This window comes from Trachurus japonicus, chromosome 6, assembly GCF_045865225.1.
Source record: "Trachurus japonicus isolate A0001 chromosome 6, Traja_1.0".
In the NCBI taxonomy this organism is placed as follows: domain Eukaryota; kingdom Metazoa; phylum Chordata; class Actinopteri; order Carangiformes; family Carangidae; genus Trachurus; species Trachurus japonicus.
Window position 1 is genome coordinate 13,763,893 of NC_140912.1, and position 18,717 is coordinate 13,782,609.

Below are 18,717 nucleotides of genomic sequence, written 5' to 3' on the forward strand. Positions count from 1 at the left end.
CAGGCCCATACAGCCACTGGCAATTTGGGCCAAACGACCTGAATCTACTCTTTGACATCAATGGGGATCAGTGGAGTCTTATGGAGGAGATGCTAACTGCTAAACTTAAGTAGTGACAGTGGAGCTGGATTTGAACTGTCGTAATTTCAATTCCTACAAAATGACCAATGTCTCTGATGTTGTTACACCTGAGCCTCCATACAATCCCAATGATGCTATTCACAAAAGGTCTGAGGTGATACTTGTCCCAAACTGTCCTTGGTGCATCAATAGAAGCGAAGACAATATTACTGTGTTGATAGAAATCTTCTGACCATCAAACAAGTTAAGTTTGGCAAAGTGTTCTGTATCCATCTTTGACATCAATCTCTGTATCTGGGCCTTACACAAGCAGAACCCCGGTCTAACCCTTAGCTGTCACATCAATCCATCCGGAGTTAGTCTGGATGACGTCTCATTGTATTGCGTAGTAGTTAGTTTCCTCTTTGGTTGAAATTCCCTTTTACTATGATGTGACTCCCATCCATTGTGACAAAACTGCTGGGAAATCAAAAATATGTGTCTGATTTCACTGTGACTGTAATGTTGCTGCATCTATGACATGATTCATCTCCCCAAACCTGAAATGTCAACATCACAGAAAGTCCAGCAGGATGTCACAAAGGTCACTGGATATATACAAATTTAAAACACAGACAATTTTAAATGAACAGATGAAATACTAATTTTGTTAAAAGAAGCTTCGGCAGTGTTTCCTTATGATTTTATTTAATTTCATATAGATCAAGGTCAACAACCTGCAGCCTGGACCTGAACTTGTCCACATTTGTCATGTCTATGTTTCACAACAACTTTTCTCCACTTTGCATGCAGCAGCAATTTATGATGTTCTCACCACAACAAGATAGAGACAGTCCAAAGTCCCAACACCACACACTAGGCCTCTTAAGGGAGGTGTGGAGAGAAAAAAAAAGGCAAAGTTGCTCTTGAGGTTGTGGTGTTGTTTACGTGATTATTGAACCTGTCAGAGGTGGAGGTTTGGCTGGGGAGTGATTAAAACTCAAGTCTTCTGAATTTTTCCAAACCAAGACGCAGGCTGCAGGAGAAAAACACGAGGTAAGATCCTAATTCATCTTGAATTTCAGTGGATTGTGTAAAACCAGTAGGCCTATGCTAGCCTATGGCATTTACCTGCTCATTTCCTTGGAATTGGCTGTGGGTGCTAATAATCGCGCTTTGACATTAATCAACCCTCCACGCCTACCTGGCTGCAGCACACCTGCAGGCAGCCGGTGAGTAACCAGGAATCTTAAGTCTATAAACCCAATTAGTCAATGTAGGCTAGGTGATATAAAATACACTCACAATAAAACACTCTCCTATCGCGATACTGCAGTCAAGCAAATCCGCACGTGTGGGTCCCATACACACACAAAAACTAACAATACACAATTGAACTCGTCGTGTGAACATGGTTTCGTCCGCCACACGTGACGCACAGGTGACTGGGTTACCTGTTATGGCGCTCAAGATGAAGGTCTCTTTGTTGCCTGAAGCTCAAGCTCAACTTCAAAGACGTGAAATGTGTCTGTTTGAAACCGGATCCAGATGATCCCCATGATCCAAAGGGCCTGCACGGTTTTGGTGCAGCTGCACCTCACAGAGGGGGAGACTGGCGTTCTCAGCCCCGGCATCTAGGACAACAGAGATGTGCCCGTTTCACTGTTGGATAGGGTTTTAAACAGCGCAAAAATGAAAAAGGAAGAGTTTTTCCGGACAGCTAGGGCATAACTGGCAACACATTTGACATAAAATCAACTGAATCCGTATAATCGTTAGAGGAACATTTCGGCTCCTTGGTCTTATGATGTGATATGGATGTGTTCAAGGGGCCTATGGAAAGTAGAGAACTAATGTGTCATGGGGGTCTGAGCAAAATTCAGGATGTTGTTTTATATTTACAAAAAATATTTCTGAAATATGCTGTTGATATATTTCTAAGCATTTGATGCTTTTGCAAACTGAGCTCATTTCACATATAATTAGTTTATGGATGCTTGACTTGTCACTGCCACTGTTAATGATGTTGCCCTTTATTAAAATGGATTAGTAAAACAGTAATTTAATTATGTTTGTTTTTACAAGGCTTGTGCTTCAGATTTATTTATTTATATGTTGTTTTTTTTTACCAAAGGGCTTTTGGAGCCGACTTACTAAACCTGATACAAGTAAGATGTCTGGCTCAATCAAACTGGTTCTCTGTGATGTAATTATAAGTGTTCAAAGCATTCTTTGTTCAGTGACCCCTTTATTTGGTGGGCTGCTTTTTCCTCGGGAGCATTTTTGATTGGTGGCTTAATGTGCTTGAGAAACCATGTTTTCTCAGGAGTGTTAGGAGGGAAAATTTGTTGCTTTTAAAAGTTGTGTGACTGTAATCCCGGCATAATGAGTGTATGCTGACATGGAGGCAGTGTTGCAAAACTGACTTAGTCTCAGCTGGCTGCAGCTGATTGCAGGATTTGATGCAGACATGTTGCACAAGATATATGCAACCCGCTGTGTGTGTAGTGGTAAATATAGCAATGCAGATATGTGATGTAGTTTTTATTGAACTTGTTGCAAAAAGGAATTAATTGCAGCAAGGTGTTTTCATGACCCTTGACCTTCGTGTGTCTCTGTAGCACTCACATGCTTGTGCTTTTCTTATGTCAGAGGTCCTCTGTGATCATTTCGCCTCTCTTTATTCACTTGTTGCAGTTATTAGCTGACTTAAATTCCTCGGCTTTTCTGTCCCCTAAGAAACAAATACAGTGGTTGTTCTGAGACTTGTTCTTTCTATAAGAAATAAGACACAACAGTGGAGGTCGTGAACAGTGTGAGCAGGATACAATACAAAGGAGAGGAAGGAAAAATCAGGCAATTGAAACTGTGTTGTAATTGTGTGGTCTATCTCGTGTGTGCTGCTGCTACACAGTGAGGATTTAATATGCAACGGAGATTTGTCATGACTCACGCACTGGGCCATCACTTGATAACATGATAAGGTGAAATAAGGTAAGATAAGATTAACATTAATTGTTCCCCTGGAAATCATCACACCAGGAAATTCAAAACCCAACGTGACGAGGCCTGTCAGTTCACAACAAAATGTGAATGACAATATAAACAATATAAAATGATTTTCTTTCAACCTGCAACTATTATTGTGATTGTGGAAATCAGACACTAGTAAATATGCTCCTTGCAGTTTCTAAGAAGTCAATGTGACATCTTCATTGTCTTGTTTAGTCTGACAAACAGTTCAAATCCCAAATGGGTTAAGTTTGCAGTGATAGAAATGAAAGACAAGCAGAGGATGTTCATGTTGTGAGACATCTAGTCTGTAACAAAATGTGTTTATCCATCATCGACACTGTAGATTTCGCTGTGGTACTTTTTCACCTTGATTGAAACAGTTGTGATTCTTTAAAATATTCAGTGGTAAATTGAATTTATTCTGTTAGGGAAACTTTTGCTGAGTTTGCTTTCCCCGTTGTAAATCAACACAATGGACAGAAGGCCATGTTTGTTGTTGTGTTATTTGCATATTGTGAGCTGACAAAAGACACCATTTGGCACGATAAAGAAAAATCTAGACAAGCTTTACTTCATTTCCTTAACCCTGAGCAGTGTAACTACACATATTATTAAATCCATTTATTCTCAAATATTGTGTATAGTTCAAGACAGATTTCCCCCCTTTTCTCAATATGTTTGTTCAATCTTAGTTGGTAGTTTAAGTAAATGATTTCTTAGAACTTGATAAAACTTGACATTAACAACAAGACAGACTAAAGATGCAGGCACCTGGATTATAAAACTACTTCCACATGGATATATGCCCTTGAGTTTTTTTCAATCTTAATTTATCAACTGAAGACAAAGTACTAGGTGAATGAACCTTCCCTGGTCATTATCAGCCTGTGAAGAGGTATGAAGTGAGGTGAGTTGTGGTCTGTTTGCTTTACTGACATGTAAGTTTTTTCATCTTGTTTTATTTGGTGCCATGCGGTTGTCTTGGAGATTTACCTGGATGTAGTTTTGGTAACCTTTCACAAATGTACCTGAACCATGACAGAAGGAAACAATGTGACAATTTCCCTGTTATCAATGTGGAACTCCGCTCTGATAGGAAAGACTCATCCCTCCCACCTACCCACACACTCCTCGCTGGAGTTTATAACTCTGCACACCTGATTCTGTCAGTCACCGGCCACAGGTCCAACAACACAGCTCCAAAAAGTAGATGTAATCCCAGTAAGCCGCAGGTGGCCTTGCAGATTGGCTGCCCAGATCTCCACATTTTTCCCTCCTTTCACACACTGCCCCCCTCTCACTCTCTTCCCCAGGCTCCCCCTGTGGTGGCAACCCTCAGCTGAAATAGGGCCTTTGCAGGGTGGAGGCAACACGCTGCAGCCAGGACCTGTCACATTACTCTCAGATCCACAGTGGGACCAGGGCACCTGAGTACAGATTGCAAGGGAGGGTAACAGAGTGTTAGTGAGAACAGACCAAACGCACGGAAACAAGGACACCTCTGCAGCAGAGCCCAACTTGGGACTTGGGAGACACTTCTGCCCCTCGAGTCAAGGGGATTTCAGCTGTGCCACAAGAGACTGTGCTTAAAGTGCTTCAACTTCTTTGTAAGACTTTGGATCTGTTTGAGAAAGAGAAAGCACAATGGATAAGGATGCTCTACTGGACTACGAGTACCCAGACCTGGATCCTGTGCCATCCAAAATTGAAGTCGAGTAAGTACATGCTAAACTTAAAATCTTTTCAACCTAACTGCCAACCACTGTTGTGTGCTTTCATTGACCGTCTTATGGCAAGAAGAAAATAAGATGAATTGGTCCATGCTTTAAAGTTAATCCAACTTCTGTAAGTCTGAACAGTTTTGCAGTGAGATACAGCTCTCATTGAGATATCAGGTGACACTTGGCACACTTCACTAGAGCCAGTGTCAGTGTGTGATCTTGTTCCCATTCATATTATTTGTAATATTATAACAGAAGCGGTATCATTTTCATGTTTTGAGAATGTAAGTTGTTATAGAAACTGGTTGGTTTTGCCCACAGAACTTATTAGAAAAAAGTATGAACAAAACTTTGCATTCAACCCTGAATGACTCAGTGCATCAACATTTCACAGTTCTTTTGTTTATTGTTTTTCTTTTGAAACAGACAATGAAGATGTAGTACATATAACCGTACAACTTTGGACATAAGATCCCAAACTAATTCTTTAGCCCTGACCAATCCCACAATGCAACTGGGGTCATACGATATTTTCACCCATTTCTTTTGGGATGATTTCTTAAATCCATGTTGCTTCTTTTGTCTGTAGAAAGAAAATCCACCATGTTTCCACTGGTACAGAATGATTAAAAGTAAGACTGTTGATGTTTGGCCTCAGATGAACAATACGAGAGAAATATGATGGAACAAGTGTCATTTATCACCAGCCGCCATGTTAAGCTAACAACCCGTCTGGATGTCATGTAAATTAATACACTGAGGAGAGTTGTGGCCTGAAAAGCTTTTGTATGGCCACAACTGTCGCTCACTGAGCTAAGCTTAGGTGCAGTTCCTCTGCTTTTGTAAACACTCAAATGTCCCAATGGCCCCTGTAAATGTGAATTTTAACATTGGCTGAAATTTACAAATGTTCTGGTGCAGCGCCAGAGTCTGTGCTGTCAGTGCCAAGTGACAAATCCTCAGATTGTTTGGACGGGTAAGAGACTATCATGAAAAATGTCAAAACATCCACTCTGGAAGCTGCCATCTCTGTGCTTGCGGGAAATATATCAAGTAATTTTGAGTCTTCCTGCTTCTTTCATGTATGTCTTTGCTGTATGTCAGAGTTGTAATTACTACCCCATGATCAGGCATTCCTGCTTCTCTAGTGTACAGGAACGTGAACATAGGCGTTTGTTGTTTTCCTGTGTCACGCTGATACCAATCCGTTTAAATGCAAATCTCTGCTGTGGGATTTCAGCTACAAAGTTTCCAGCCACAAATGGTCCTGACAGTGACGTGTGAAAGGTTTAGTGAGGTATACTTTAGGTCAGCTCAGTGACTCAACTGGCTTCGAGTTTTAAGACTTGCATTGATTATTTTTCTCTCTCTTTCTTTTTTTTTTTAGAATAATCCCTCCATGTGACCCCACTGCTGATGACAGGCTCTACCATATATGCATCACTGCCATATCTGTAAGTCCACTTTCCCATTGGATTAACGTGACACAACATGTCACACACTATCCTGTGATTCCCTGTCATTCAGTCATTGGCTTAAGATATCACACAAACCATTTATGTTGTGCTGCATTGAGATACCATGTTTTTTTGAGATATCACGTCAGCCCAGTCTAATTATCTTCACCCAGGAAGTTACTGTATGTTATTTAGCTGCATTTGTATGTCTGATAATTATCTCAAAAACATTGGAAACAGATTTAAAGACATTTGGTGGAACATGTCCAAGGAACAAATGGTTCTGGACTTTTTTTTGATGTAGATCCAGGTAAGGCCTAGGAGGATGAGAGGAAGAATTCACATAAAAAAAATCAAACATTTTGCTTGTCATGAATATAAAAACAGTCACTTGTTGCCCATTATGAGTAACTAATGTCTTTGATGGAGGTCCTGGCCCCAAGATGATGACTTAATATATCAAATTAAGATTGTAATGCAGCCTTATTTGCTATTTTTTCCACTCTAAGTGATTTCTTCTTACATTATCACAAACTGAATAACAATATAGTAGTATAAGTCAGAAGATTGACCTGTTTTGGTTCTAAGGCCTTAGTCTGTCTCATATTATTCTGTGTGGATTTCTCCTCCTCCCATGTTTACACAGTGATGCTACTTGGTATTCACTGTTTCTCCATCTGATCTCTGTTTAAAGAGAAACATACAAGTTGATCCTCACTGACCCAGTTTAAAGCAAGGCATTCTTCCCAGCCTTGTGTTTCCTAAATGTGTCACAGGTCGTGACAGGTCATTGAACTCTTACTGGTCGGTGATCCTGAGTGATGACACTTCATTCAGATCCCATCCATGGGGTGCACTAATGAGACGCTTCGGCCTTTTGTGGCATCAACTGCCCTCACTATTAGTCAGAAGCAGGGCGGTCCACAGCTGTGTACTGCTGTGCAGGTCATGCTAACTTTTGTATTTCCTCCTCTTCTAGCTTGTTGTCATGCTAATCCTAGCGATTTTAGCCAGACGCACGAAGGTGGGCAACAGACAAAAAGGACTCCCAGGTTTACTCAGGTGAGGCTCTTTCCAAAGTAATAAAACACTATGGTTAAATGTGCAATATTAAAATAACAATATTAGTACCTCGTGTAAGTGGTATTTGAAGATCAATATGCAAACACTTCAGCTGAGATGGGAAAATCTGTCACAATTAATATTTACCATGGGAGGTGCATATTCCAGGTGACACTGTGATTACAAGCTCATTTGACTTAATGATGAACCATTGGGTAATGGAACAGCCACTGGAACTATCAAATGGTCAGCAGGTAATGCTGTTCATACTGGGTACCTTGAAGGTGTGAGTTTGTTTAACTTTGTGGGTCTGGAGCTGGGTCTCAATAGTGCTTTCAAGCTTACTGAAACTCCCCATGGATTAGAGCTTGAGAACTGCAATGGATTTTCTTGTCTCAAGCAAATTGCAAAGTTCAAACTTAATTTTCATAACATACAGACATGAAGGGAAGCCAAGGGAAGCCTGGAGGTATAAAATCACACTGATATTGTCTCACAATGATTAGTTTGTGGTTAAAATTTAAAAATAACTTTTCTGGTCCTTTTGAAGTGTGATTATTTCTGGTCAGTGACTGTTTCATCCAAACGTGAGGCTGGTAGCATGTGGACTCTAAATACCTGCTCCTTGATTTCACAGTCCGGTCAACTTCCTGGACCATACACAGCACAAGGGCCTGGCAGTGGCTGTGTTTGGAGTGCTCTTGTGTAAACTATGGGGCCTGGTCATATCGCAGAATCCCCTCCCCTTCACAACAAACTCTGAGAACAAACGTGAGGAGTTCTCCTTGGTTCTTCCTGCTCTAACATCAGTCTATTCAGTGTATTCTTCTGTACTTCTTTCATTATAAATAGCTGCTTTTAATCATACATTTCATTTAAGTTACATTTGTTTTTTGTCTAAGTAATCATACTGTGCTTTTAGAATTAGTTAATAAAAGAAAGTCTCTGTTAGGAGATTAGAAAGTGTCTCACTGGTAGATGTAGCACTATAAACCTTATTTTTGCTAAATGTCTGTGTTATGTAATTGGATTACTTGTCTCTAAGTGTATGTTATTTTCGACTCAGGAGTTTGATGGTAAGCTTCACAAGAAGCTTTTTTGTTACTGAAATTAAATTACGTAAGACTTGACTGTAAGGACTGCCCTGCTACTTTGCACAATCACCAAGCAGAGCAAGCTTTGGTAGGGGAGGGAATATAGAGGTTCTCCAGCACTGGCTGATGTTAAATTCACACATTTTTCCATCCAACTCTGCTGAAGTGAAGCAGAATGAGCTGCAGAGTTATAGTTTTAGGTCCCATGGTTCGCTGAATCACAAATGAGTGTACTGTATTATCCATCTGATGCTCACAGCCTTCACACACCTGTTTGTATTTGCAGAGAACTGGGTGATCCTGGGACTATTCTACTACCCCGCACTATACTACCCTCTCCTGGCATGTGGCACTTTACATAATAAAGTTGGCTATGTACTTGGCAGCCTCTTGTCATGGACACACTTTGGTGTCTTGGTCTGGCAAAAGATCGACTGTCCCAAAACACCTCTGGTAAGCAAAACCCACTTTTAACATAACAATGAGCTCCATTTCATTTGATTAGATTTGTGGAGAATCCAGTGTCTACGGATTTGTGTGTGTGTGTGTGTGTGTGTGTCATCTGTTTTAAGGATTATTTCAAAGACAAAGACAAATTGTTTTGGTCTGGAAACCCATTGATTAGCGAACAAAGCTGGTACTGTTGCATATGTAAGAGATGATGTAGTTGGAAAAGATGGACACATGGTTGGGGAATTAAAACTTTTTCAGTCTGAGATTTTGTGCCACATCCCCATTGTCGTGAATGTCTGCGACTCACAACCATTAGTTCCACTGTCTGTTAGTCTTAATCAAGAAGCTTTTTTCCACAGTTAATCAGTTTAGTGTGTGTCAGTATAAGAGAGACATCCAGGCATTATGGGACATGGTCAGGGTAGTCTTTTTTTTTTCTTTCTTTTCTTTTAAGTGGTGATGCCTGTGTGTCTGTTTATCCCACTGAGCTGACTGACTGAACGCTGCAGGGAACATTTCAGCTCAAATAGAATCAGAATATTTTAATTAGAATAGCATTTCTTTCTAAACAAACCAAGATACACACAGCCACTTGTGTCCACTTGTGTCAATACAACAAAGTTTTGATTGAATTCCTAATGTGCTTCTGAAAAAAGAAGTTGCTTTATTTTTAAAACCTTCTTTTACTCCTTTGTAGATACACAAACACTACTCCCTGTTCTCCAGCCTGCCTCAGATCGCTTGCTTGGCATTCCTCAGTTTCCAGTATCCCCTTTTTCTATTCAAGGGCTTACAGGGCACGGGAAAGGACAATGCGACAGAGGTACGTTTCGATCTTCCAGCAGTTCCTGCATGTTTGATTCAGGATGGTTGCAAAGCTCTTATAGTGCACTAACTGTTTGGTCTACTTGCATAACAGTAAGAATCTCTATTTTAATTGGTAGTTTATGTTGATGTAAGGCTGAACTATTTTTTTCAACAACAACAAAAAAAATCGAACTAAGACTCACATTTCCTCTCAATCTGTGCACGTGAAGAACCTTTATAAGCTGCCTGCTAATCAAGCAGCTTATCATGCTCATACAGTCTGGGCTGAGGGAAAATGTGAAGTCCAGCACAGCACGCCAGTGGCCTAATCATTTTAAGTAGATTTGACGTAATTGGTTTATGTTATGTTCTTGATCACATTATGAAAAGGTTGCCTTGTTTTTTTCACAGAGGAGACACAATGCTGTGTTTATTTGATGCTAATCTCAGCATGGGTGTCACAAAGCTGCCCCCCCTCCACCTTTATTATAAGGAGGCTTACCTCTAGAGCAATGCTTTTTCCACATAATCATAATTACAAAATAAAGTTTAAATTCAAATGGTATCTAATACCACGTACTCCCAGAGGATTCACACCCACCCCCCAAATTATGTTAATTTGGCCTCGCCACATTATCCCTGCCTGTTTTTCTGTTTTGTTGTCATTTGGTTCTACATATGGTTTCTGTTCTTTTAGGATCTAAGCAGCAGCTACTATAAAGATTATGTGAAGAAAATGCTGAAGAAGAAGAAGCCAAGCAAAATCAGGTGGGAACTGCAGCCTATTATCTGTAACCAGGGGTGAAAGTAGTTTTAAATTCTTGCCGGTACTATTACCAAAAGTTATTTTTCTCTGCATTATTATTATTATTACTGATTTTAATTGGGACATTTTGCAACAAACGTTAAACGTGTGGCACATGTTTCGAAGGCTGGGTCAGGGGTAGACAATAAAGGAAATTTTGGAGATCGCTGGCCCCACCATTCTAACCACTGGCCCAGGACAATGTCAGGTAGCCTATTGATCCCCATAATAAATAAAAAAGAACATATCCTAGCCTGCAAACAGCCTGCGGTCTCGCCATCGAGGCTGGAGCTTTCTTATATATCGATACCAATACTAGTACATTTCCACGATTCTCGATACTTAGCTATACAATACCACGATTTAATTAGAAGAAAAAAACATGTGCTTCTAAATTGGCTACTTTATTTAATAAATAAATAAATAACTGTTTCTCATCAAACTTGTATTTAAGCTCTACTGTGGTTTAACAATGAAGTAAAAACAGAGTTAAAATTGTAAATATGCCCCAACACAAAGGAAAGTCATGTAGTCATTACTTTTATCTTCCAGTAGTTCAATGATACAACTGTTGCTGTCATTCATTCACTTTAGGCTGTTTCCACAGACTGGTGCAAAAACTGACTTATTGTTTCATTGTTCAGCTCCGTTTTGTTTTTACACACGTTTGTTTTTTCTCTGCTTCAAACCATCATGGATGTAGCCTACTATGGTCTAAACGCGCACCACCGCTGTGGCGCACACCGAGCAGCTGGAGCCGCGTTCACATAAACAGACCGCAAGCTCGACTGTAGCCGCACCGAGACCCAGCGCGTGCTCTGGCCCGCGTGTAACGTCCGCGTCGGTCCCGACAGGACTCACCACGACGCGCTGAGGGCAAAGTTTCACGGTACCGGAAAAAAAGGTTCGGTCTTCAATCAGCAGCAGTGAGCGAGCGGCGCGTGTTCCGCGGTGCACAGCTGGACACTGCAGCTGCTTGCAGGTGGTGCTGACGTCCCAGGGCGCAGCGCTGATGCGCACAGAAACTAGATCATGTCTCTGTCTTTGATCAGGTCGGGATCTCGTAACACTATGTGTTGTGTTATAATAATTACCGAGACAATTTCATAGAAATCATTTCAAACCACAGGGAATTCATGTACATTTTTTTTTTCTTTATCTCTCTCATGATCTTCCTGGTACTGCGTACCGCCTCTGAATCTTTTAGTGGTACGCAGTACCGGACCGTACCGGCTTACTTTCACCCCTGTCTGTAACACATCAGATTTGCCATATTGTTACATAGCTATGTTTTTTCTTGACATCTCTTCAGTTATCATTCAGTGCTGCTCTGAGTAGGTGTGCTTTGCCGATTTCACAATTGAGTTTATGAGGGGAATAGACTGCCATAGGGAACCAGCTGTCGGGAAATGTTTGGGCCTTCTGACTTGGGGTCAATGTCAATTTTTGAGAATTAGGATGAGAGTGTTCTGGGAAAGGGGATCATTTGGGCCGTATTTGTTGTTGCATTCCTGCATCTCTGCCAAGTGTTTCTGCTGACTGAATAATAGAAGACAGATGATCTCTTTATCAGAGTGGGATGTTACTGCACACTCCACATGTGCACTAACAAAGAAGTTAAAGGAGCATTTCACCTGATTCACCTCAGGGTTTTGGGCTTATTCTTTACAGACAGAGTCATGTGCAAGTTTATTCCCTCCAATTTTCCGCTTTTTAAGGATTCTTCTTGTTGGTATTTTAAGTTTTGATTAAAAAGAGTAGGGGGATAACAGGAAATGACAGACTCACACCATCAGTCGCAGTCAGCATCATGACCCCTAAGCTGGGGTCCCATGGTTCACATGGTTTTAGCTCACAGGAAGAGACTCCGACACTCACATCTGTGAGTGTTGGAGTTTTCCAGCCCAGACAACCACTATCAGTTAGATAAATATATGACTATCCACTGTGGTGGTAAAAGAAAAAAAACAAACACCTTCCATAGTTTATTTTGTGCATATTATTTATTTATCTAAGGTCAATGATGTGCAAACAACATCTGTTACAATGAAATAACAGTAATATGGTGGCAAGGAGACTAGTAGGAGATGTTACTGCACTTTCTGTTTGTAGTTTCTAGAAAGAGCTCACTGAGATTAAACATGCAAAATAAACATATCATTGTAAATATTTCCTTCCTGCAAATGACAAATGTTTACATAGAGGTTTTTATTATGGTGAATGATCACCAAGAAAGAATACATGTAAAGACAGTAGTTTAAAAAAAAGACTAATTTATTCACAAACCTCTCCTAATCTCATGGATTCACAATGTGAATGTGTATGAAGTGTTCAAATCTTTGACTCTGTTTACATTTTCACCTCAGCACATCAAGCACAGAGATGCCCAAGCTCCCTCAAAGAATGATTGATACTGTGAAGTCATACATTTATACACCAGAGGAAGGTAAATGTGAGAGCTTGGTTTCTTTTATGTCTAGTCATGCTCGTCAAGTCAACATATTATTGCCCGTTACATTTTCATAACACCATATTTTCCTTTTTAAACAGCTTTCCGTTTTCCACTGAAGTTGGCTATATCAGGTGTAGTGTCATTCATAACACTGTATCAGGTAAATATCTACTATTGGACTTTATGATCCATTTTTGTTTCAGTAGCTATTAATATTATGTCATCAGATTATATGTTATGATCTAAGATTCAGAGTTTCTCCAGTCATGAGTAACTAATGTCCCTTTTTGGCTATTTTAGGTGGGTCTCCTGCTGATCTCAGCAGTGGTGCCTCCTCTCCAGACCGCCCGTGCTGGAGTTGACGAGGATGTGGCCAACCTCTTGGCTGGCTTCAAGATCATGCTGTCTCCAGACAAACACGAAGTGGTCAGAATCGTGGTTTATTATATGTGGTGTGTTGAAGGTGAGCGAAACCATTAAAGTAAAAGAAGCCATTAAATGATAAAAGAGACTCCTAATAAAGTAACATCACATTAGACTCTTCTTTTCATAAGCTACAGTAACACACTTTCATTAACTACCTTTTAGCAGTTGCTTGTTAGCTGTTTATTTTTCTAATCCACAAATGCTGTGTTTTTCTTGCAGTGTGCTTTATCTCAGCGATGACCCTATCTGGCTTGGTCAACCTGGCTTTGCTCATGCGGTCTATGGTTCTGCATCGGTGGGTTTCAGAACAATACAGTGCTGTGGCTCTCTTTTTCTGTTGTAGACATTGTATTTTCTCCCAAGAGTTTCCAAGAATCATGAATGTGCTTTGCATTCTGGCCCCCTCATTATGATACCATGACTCACTTAGGAGTTATTATAACATAATAGAGTACTAATCATCCAGACAGACAGAGTAGCATTCACTCTGCGTTTACTGCCGCTGGAAATGAAAATGGCTATTAAGATAAAACGTGAAAAGCTCTGCTATTACCATAAATTACATCGTTATTAAAAGAAATGCTTTCCAAGTGGGATATTGGATTGCGTTTCAGCAGTAGCTGCTAAATTAGGTCTTCAATTTATAATATAATGTGTACATTAACAATAAAGCAGTTTATGTCCTGCATTGTCTTGATTGTGTTTTTCCTTCTGTAGGTCAAACCTGAAGGGGCTGTACAGAGGAGACATCTATAATGTTTACAACTGCCAGAGAAGTATCAGGGCTTCCCGACCGGCACTGGTCTGCTGGATGGGATACACCAGCTTTACGGCAGCTCACATCTGCATCGGTACGGTTCCTCCAGTTCCTCTGCAAAGTGACTGCTGAAGGAAAACAGCAAAGATTTTTAATCAGTGCAACAAGCATGTTGGAACATGTTGGCGTCCGACAGTTAAATACAGGGCCGTTCCATCCCAACCGAGGGATCAACCTGCACATTATATACAGTATAATAGATACTCTAAGGGTAAAACACACATGGCAGTTCCTCACTTAGGCCAACAGCAATAATAAGTTTTCATCATTTCCTTTTACATTATTATTCAATGTAATTCTGTTCACATTATTTAAATAAGTCTACTTGATCTTTCTAGCAACCAAGTTTTGCAGGAAAAATAATGACAGTCCCTCGTCTCAGTGTGACATTAGAGAGATGTGGGTGTGCCGTGTAGATTTGTTGGATACTGGACAGGGTGTAAAGCCATGAGGTCTTAAAGCTTTGATCTTTCCCCTGCAGGCATGATCGTCCAGACAATGGTGTTCTTCCTCTGCCTTCTGATCGCTGTCTTCCTCATCATCATGCCTGTCCTGCACAGGCAGAATCTGATTCTCTTTCAGCTCCTGTGGAGCATGTGGTGAGCATCGTCACATCTCTGACTCGTTACTTCCTTTTGTGACATGACTGTTGGTGCAACTACAGCCTTAAGTTTTAGTTGATCTTTTAGTTGATGGGGTTCAGACCATGAGGGTGTCATGGTCAGTGGAGAACTCACTAAATCCCTGCAAAATGTATCCAGTGCTTTCTGTCTTGTTTCACCACAGGAGGTCTTTGATAGTTGATTTTTGTCCTTTCAGGCCCTTCTGGCTGATGATTCTCTTGGCTGTGTTGATTCAACACCTCACCGCCAGGTTTTGCTTCATCAAAAAAACAGCAGGCACCCGAGACCTAGACAACAGGTGATTTTCTATATTCTGTTGCTGTTTATAGTTTGCATTGTAATCACTTATTTGTGGTTAAACGTTCCTTTGCCGTTCTCTCTTTCTGTTTCATTCCTTAAATACGTTCTGTCTACAGGGTAATCTGTTGTTTTGATTGGGGTGCTACTGGCTCTCTGGCGCATGATCATCACAGCCCTGTTCAACATCGTTCACATGGGACGCATGGACATCAGTCTTCTTAACCGCAATGTGGAGGCGTTTGACCCAGGTGAGTGAGAAACTCTGCACTCTAAATGGTGATTAACTTTCATCTTGTCAGTGTCTAGTACACTGACAACACCAAAGCTTCAGGTCAAGTTCAATGTTACCTGCATAAAACTGTATGTGAATATAATGAACAGCTGGTACTATGGGGGTCTCACCTATAAAAATAGTTCTGGGGCTATTATACATGTGTTCAAATAAAAACTAACAACAGAGAAATGCTAGGGGAGTGACTGCATTATACTACATTGCTAAATTAAATTTTGCATTTTCCTTTTTCTTTTGAGTCTGATGCATTATGTTAACACATTCACCGGTATAAACATCATGCTTTTACCTTTGTAGGTGTCACATTTTTTTCCCACTCTCACTGTGGAAGCTTAAAAAGAGGCAATTTTCTATGAGTAAATGCACTTTTACTGATCCCACTTAGAGGCCAGAGATGCGTATCCTCTCCACTTTACCCTGCCAGCACCTCACTGCAGCTTGTATTATATCTGTATTCTGTGCAGTGCAAGGGACTCTAATTGCACACCGATTTCTGAACCGGCTGCAGATTTAAGTCATCTGTTGTCAGGAAAAGCAGGTGGTTAAAAAAAGAAAAAAAAGAAGTGTGATTGTATAGCCATTATGTGTGATTGCCTCAAAGCCAACATGGGGTGCAGTCCTATGTGTTTATTGCCTTTGCCCAGTCAGAGTGAACCCCCCCTCCTCTCTCTGTCTGTCTGCAGCCTACCGCTGCTATGCTCATTATCTGAAGATTGAGGTGAGCCAGTCTCACCCTGTGATGAAGGCCTTCTGTGGGGTGTTGCTGCAGTCTGTGGGCCAGGAGAGCAATGCTGCGCAGAGGTCACGGGATGCTGAAGAGGGTCTGTAACACAAAACTCAGTCCACATCACACACTACATTGATTTTCTCAGTGCCAAAAATGCAGATAACCCGATGAAATAAAACAGATAGAAGATAAATCGTAGATTCGTAAATCTGCATTAAAGGCAGTGAGAGTGAGGCATCTTAAATTTCTCCAGAGAGATTTAGCATTCAGTAGCAGGTCACTGTAACACATGATCAAATCATAACACTTGATTCTCCACACCAAAGAAAGAAAGCTTTGCAGTTCTGATTTAATATATCAAGAGCAAATTGAGTCTTGCAGTGGAATAATTCACAGACCTGCTGCTGGCCTCAATCAAATCTGTCATAAACTAATCAGCAGTCCGTCTGGCATGCCTACACTGGCACGAGCCCTCAGCCTCCGTCACCAAGAGACAGTGCGGTCCTTTAGTTTCAGCCGATACAAATCAAACCAATGTACCACCTATATACAATCATTTATATGAAATATGAACAGTAACATCAAAGCTGCTCATCTGTAGCGATAGTATTGACTCAAACAGAAGATGAGTTATGGTCACTAACAAGTGTTGTGACAGGTGAACATACGTCATAGTGAGAAATGCATCAGGCTTCATGTGTTGTTGTGGAATCCACTTGTGCATAGTCACAGCCAAGTCCAATTACAAATGCACAGTGGAGATGTTGCCTGTTTGTATCTAGAGAACAATGCATTATCAGAAATAATCTATTGTATTACCAAGATTAGTTCTGGAGTAGCTGAATACATACATGAGCTGTGCTAATTGCCTGTTTCATATTCATGTGGCCCAAGGGGCTTAAGCTTTCAGTGTGTTAATAGCAAGCCCAGTATGCTCCTACCATGCTTAGAGGATTAGAATATGATTGCTTTCTATTATTACTCTTTTTCTGTTATCTAGATGGTCCTGTGTGGCCTTAAACAGAGTCTTTTTTTTCAATTCCAGTTAAGATTTAAAAAAAAATCACAGCACATTGGACTTGTATAAATGACATACCTTCATTGCTGTCTTGATGTCTGAATGTCCTCAGGGATCCAGCTGGTCCAGCAGGAGAAGAAACAGCACAAAGTGTCCAGTGCCAAGAGAGCCCGCGGGCACTGGCAGCTCCTCTACACCCTGGTCAACAACCCCTCCCTAGTGGGCACCAGGAAGCACTTTCAGCGACAGACCACAGAGAGCTTTCTGAATGGAAGCCTCAACCGCAGCACCAACCAGGGGAGCAAAAAGGAGGCAGCAGCCAAGGAGGCAGAAGCTGCCGCCAGCAATTGACCGTAATTGTGACCCTGATTAAGGATTTTATTCAACGCGTCTCTTGGTTTTGGGGCAGATTTTGCAGTCACATTATTTGCCTATCCCTAAATATGTCTCCATTGGTTGAAATAAGTGCACTTACTGTATAGCTATAGCCTAGTATCGCTATAGTGTCTCGTGTATAGGTGTTCAAGAAGCCATTTTCTGTTTGTCTGGCGATTGTGTGTTTACTTAGTTAGTTGTTCGGCTGCAAGAGCCACAGTCTCCAGTCTGATGGGAGAGCTTGTGTGTCTATGCTCTCCCAATATAACACACTCACCACACGTCTTTCTCAACACGTATATGTGCTTATTTTGGGAAAGCACTCGTGTTATATTTCAACCTGCAGGTGAATCACATGTGTTTTCCATTATGTTATCATTTAGTGCAGAAAATGCAAAATGGTAGTTGCCCAAACTGAACACATGGATGTGCAAAACACTGAAGAATCCTTTTAAAGAGGGTATTTATATGTAGAACTTTTCACTATTTATGACTTTACAGCATTAATTGTTTTCTTAGACTGGGTAATACATTCTTTTTTTTCCACTGTACACATTTTATGTAATTAACAATGACCTGTGGATAAGGAAGTACCAGACAAAAGACACTGTTTATATTTCCTGCATTTGTAGACATTTCAGTTCAAAACCGCTTGCTGCTACCAGTGTGAAATCAACTGGTTTCTGATATCTACCAATATTACGTTTGTCTCTACATTGACATTTCAAATGACAAAATAAAATATATAATTTTCCTCCTGATTACTGTGAAAATAAAACTGAAGTAACATGTACTCATTTTCTCCCATCATTATATTATGGAATATTTTTACTCGGTGGATTTAGGGTCTAAACACATTGGCTATCGTGTGAGGCTGCTCCTGATGTGTGTTTAGCGAAATGAACTCGACAAGAAAATGAAGACAAAGGGATGATTTTTTTTATGTAAGTCAGTCCAGTAGACTAGCTCTCAAAAATCACAGTAGACATCATTTTCACCTATTGTTAGAAAATATGAAACTGAATAAAAGGCATAAAAACTGGTGACAAATTCACGATCAATATCAGATTTTAGTTGGCTGTATCAAATTGTATAGTTTGTCCAGATTTATTTATTTATTTTATTTCAGATGAATTTAGAAAAAAGCATAGCTGAACTGTTTCTTTTTCTTCTTCTTCCCTGAAGCATCTCAGTTTTGTCCGCAGCAGTGACC

The 18,717-nt window shown here is 40.5% G+C and overlaps 1 protein-coding gene across 1 annotated transcript; it reads left to right on the forward strand.

Moving 5' to 3' along the window:
* Positions 1-977: 977 nt before the first annotated feature.
* stra6 (signaling receptor and transporter of retinol STRA6) lies at positions 978-18,716 on the forward strand. Its single transcript, XM_085779072.1, is given in 18 exon segments — positions 978-1,116; positions 4,389-4,790; positions 6,184-6,250; positions 7,233-7,315; positions 7,953-8,086; positions 8,696-8,862; positions 9,560-9,685; positions 10,367-10,437; positions 12,841-12,920; positions 13,025-13,086; positions 13,227-13,389; positions 13,572-13,647; positions 14,070-14,203; positions 14,651-14,768; positions 14,989-15,143; positions 15,209-15,340; positions 16,068-16,205; positions 17,242-18,716. Coding segments are annotated over 17 exon segments (2,016 nt in total). The 5' UTR covers positions 978-1,116; positions 4,389-4,719; the 3' UTR covers positions 17,481-18,716.
* Position 18,717: the final 1 nt, after the last annotated feature.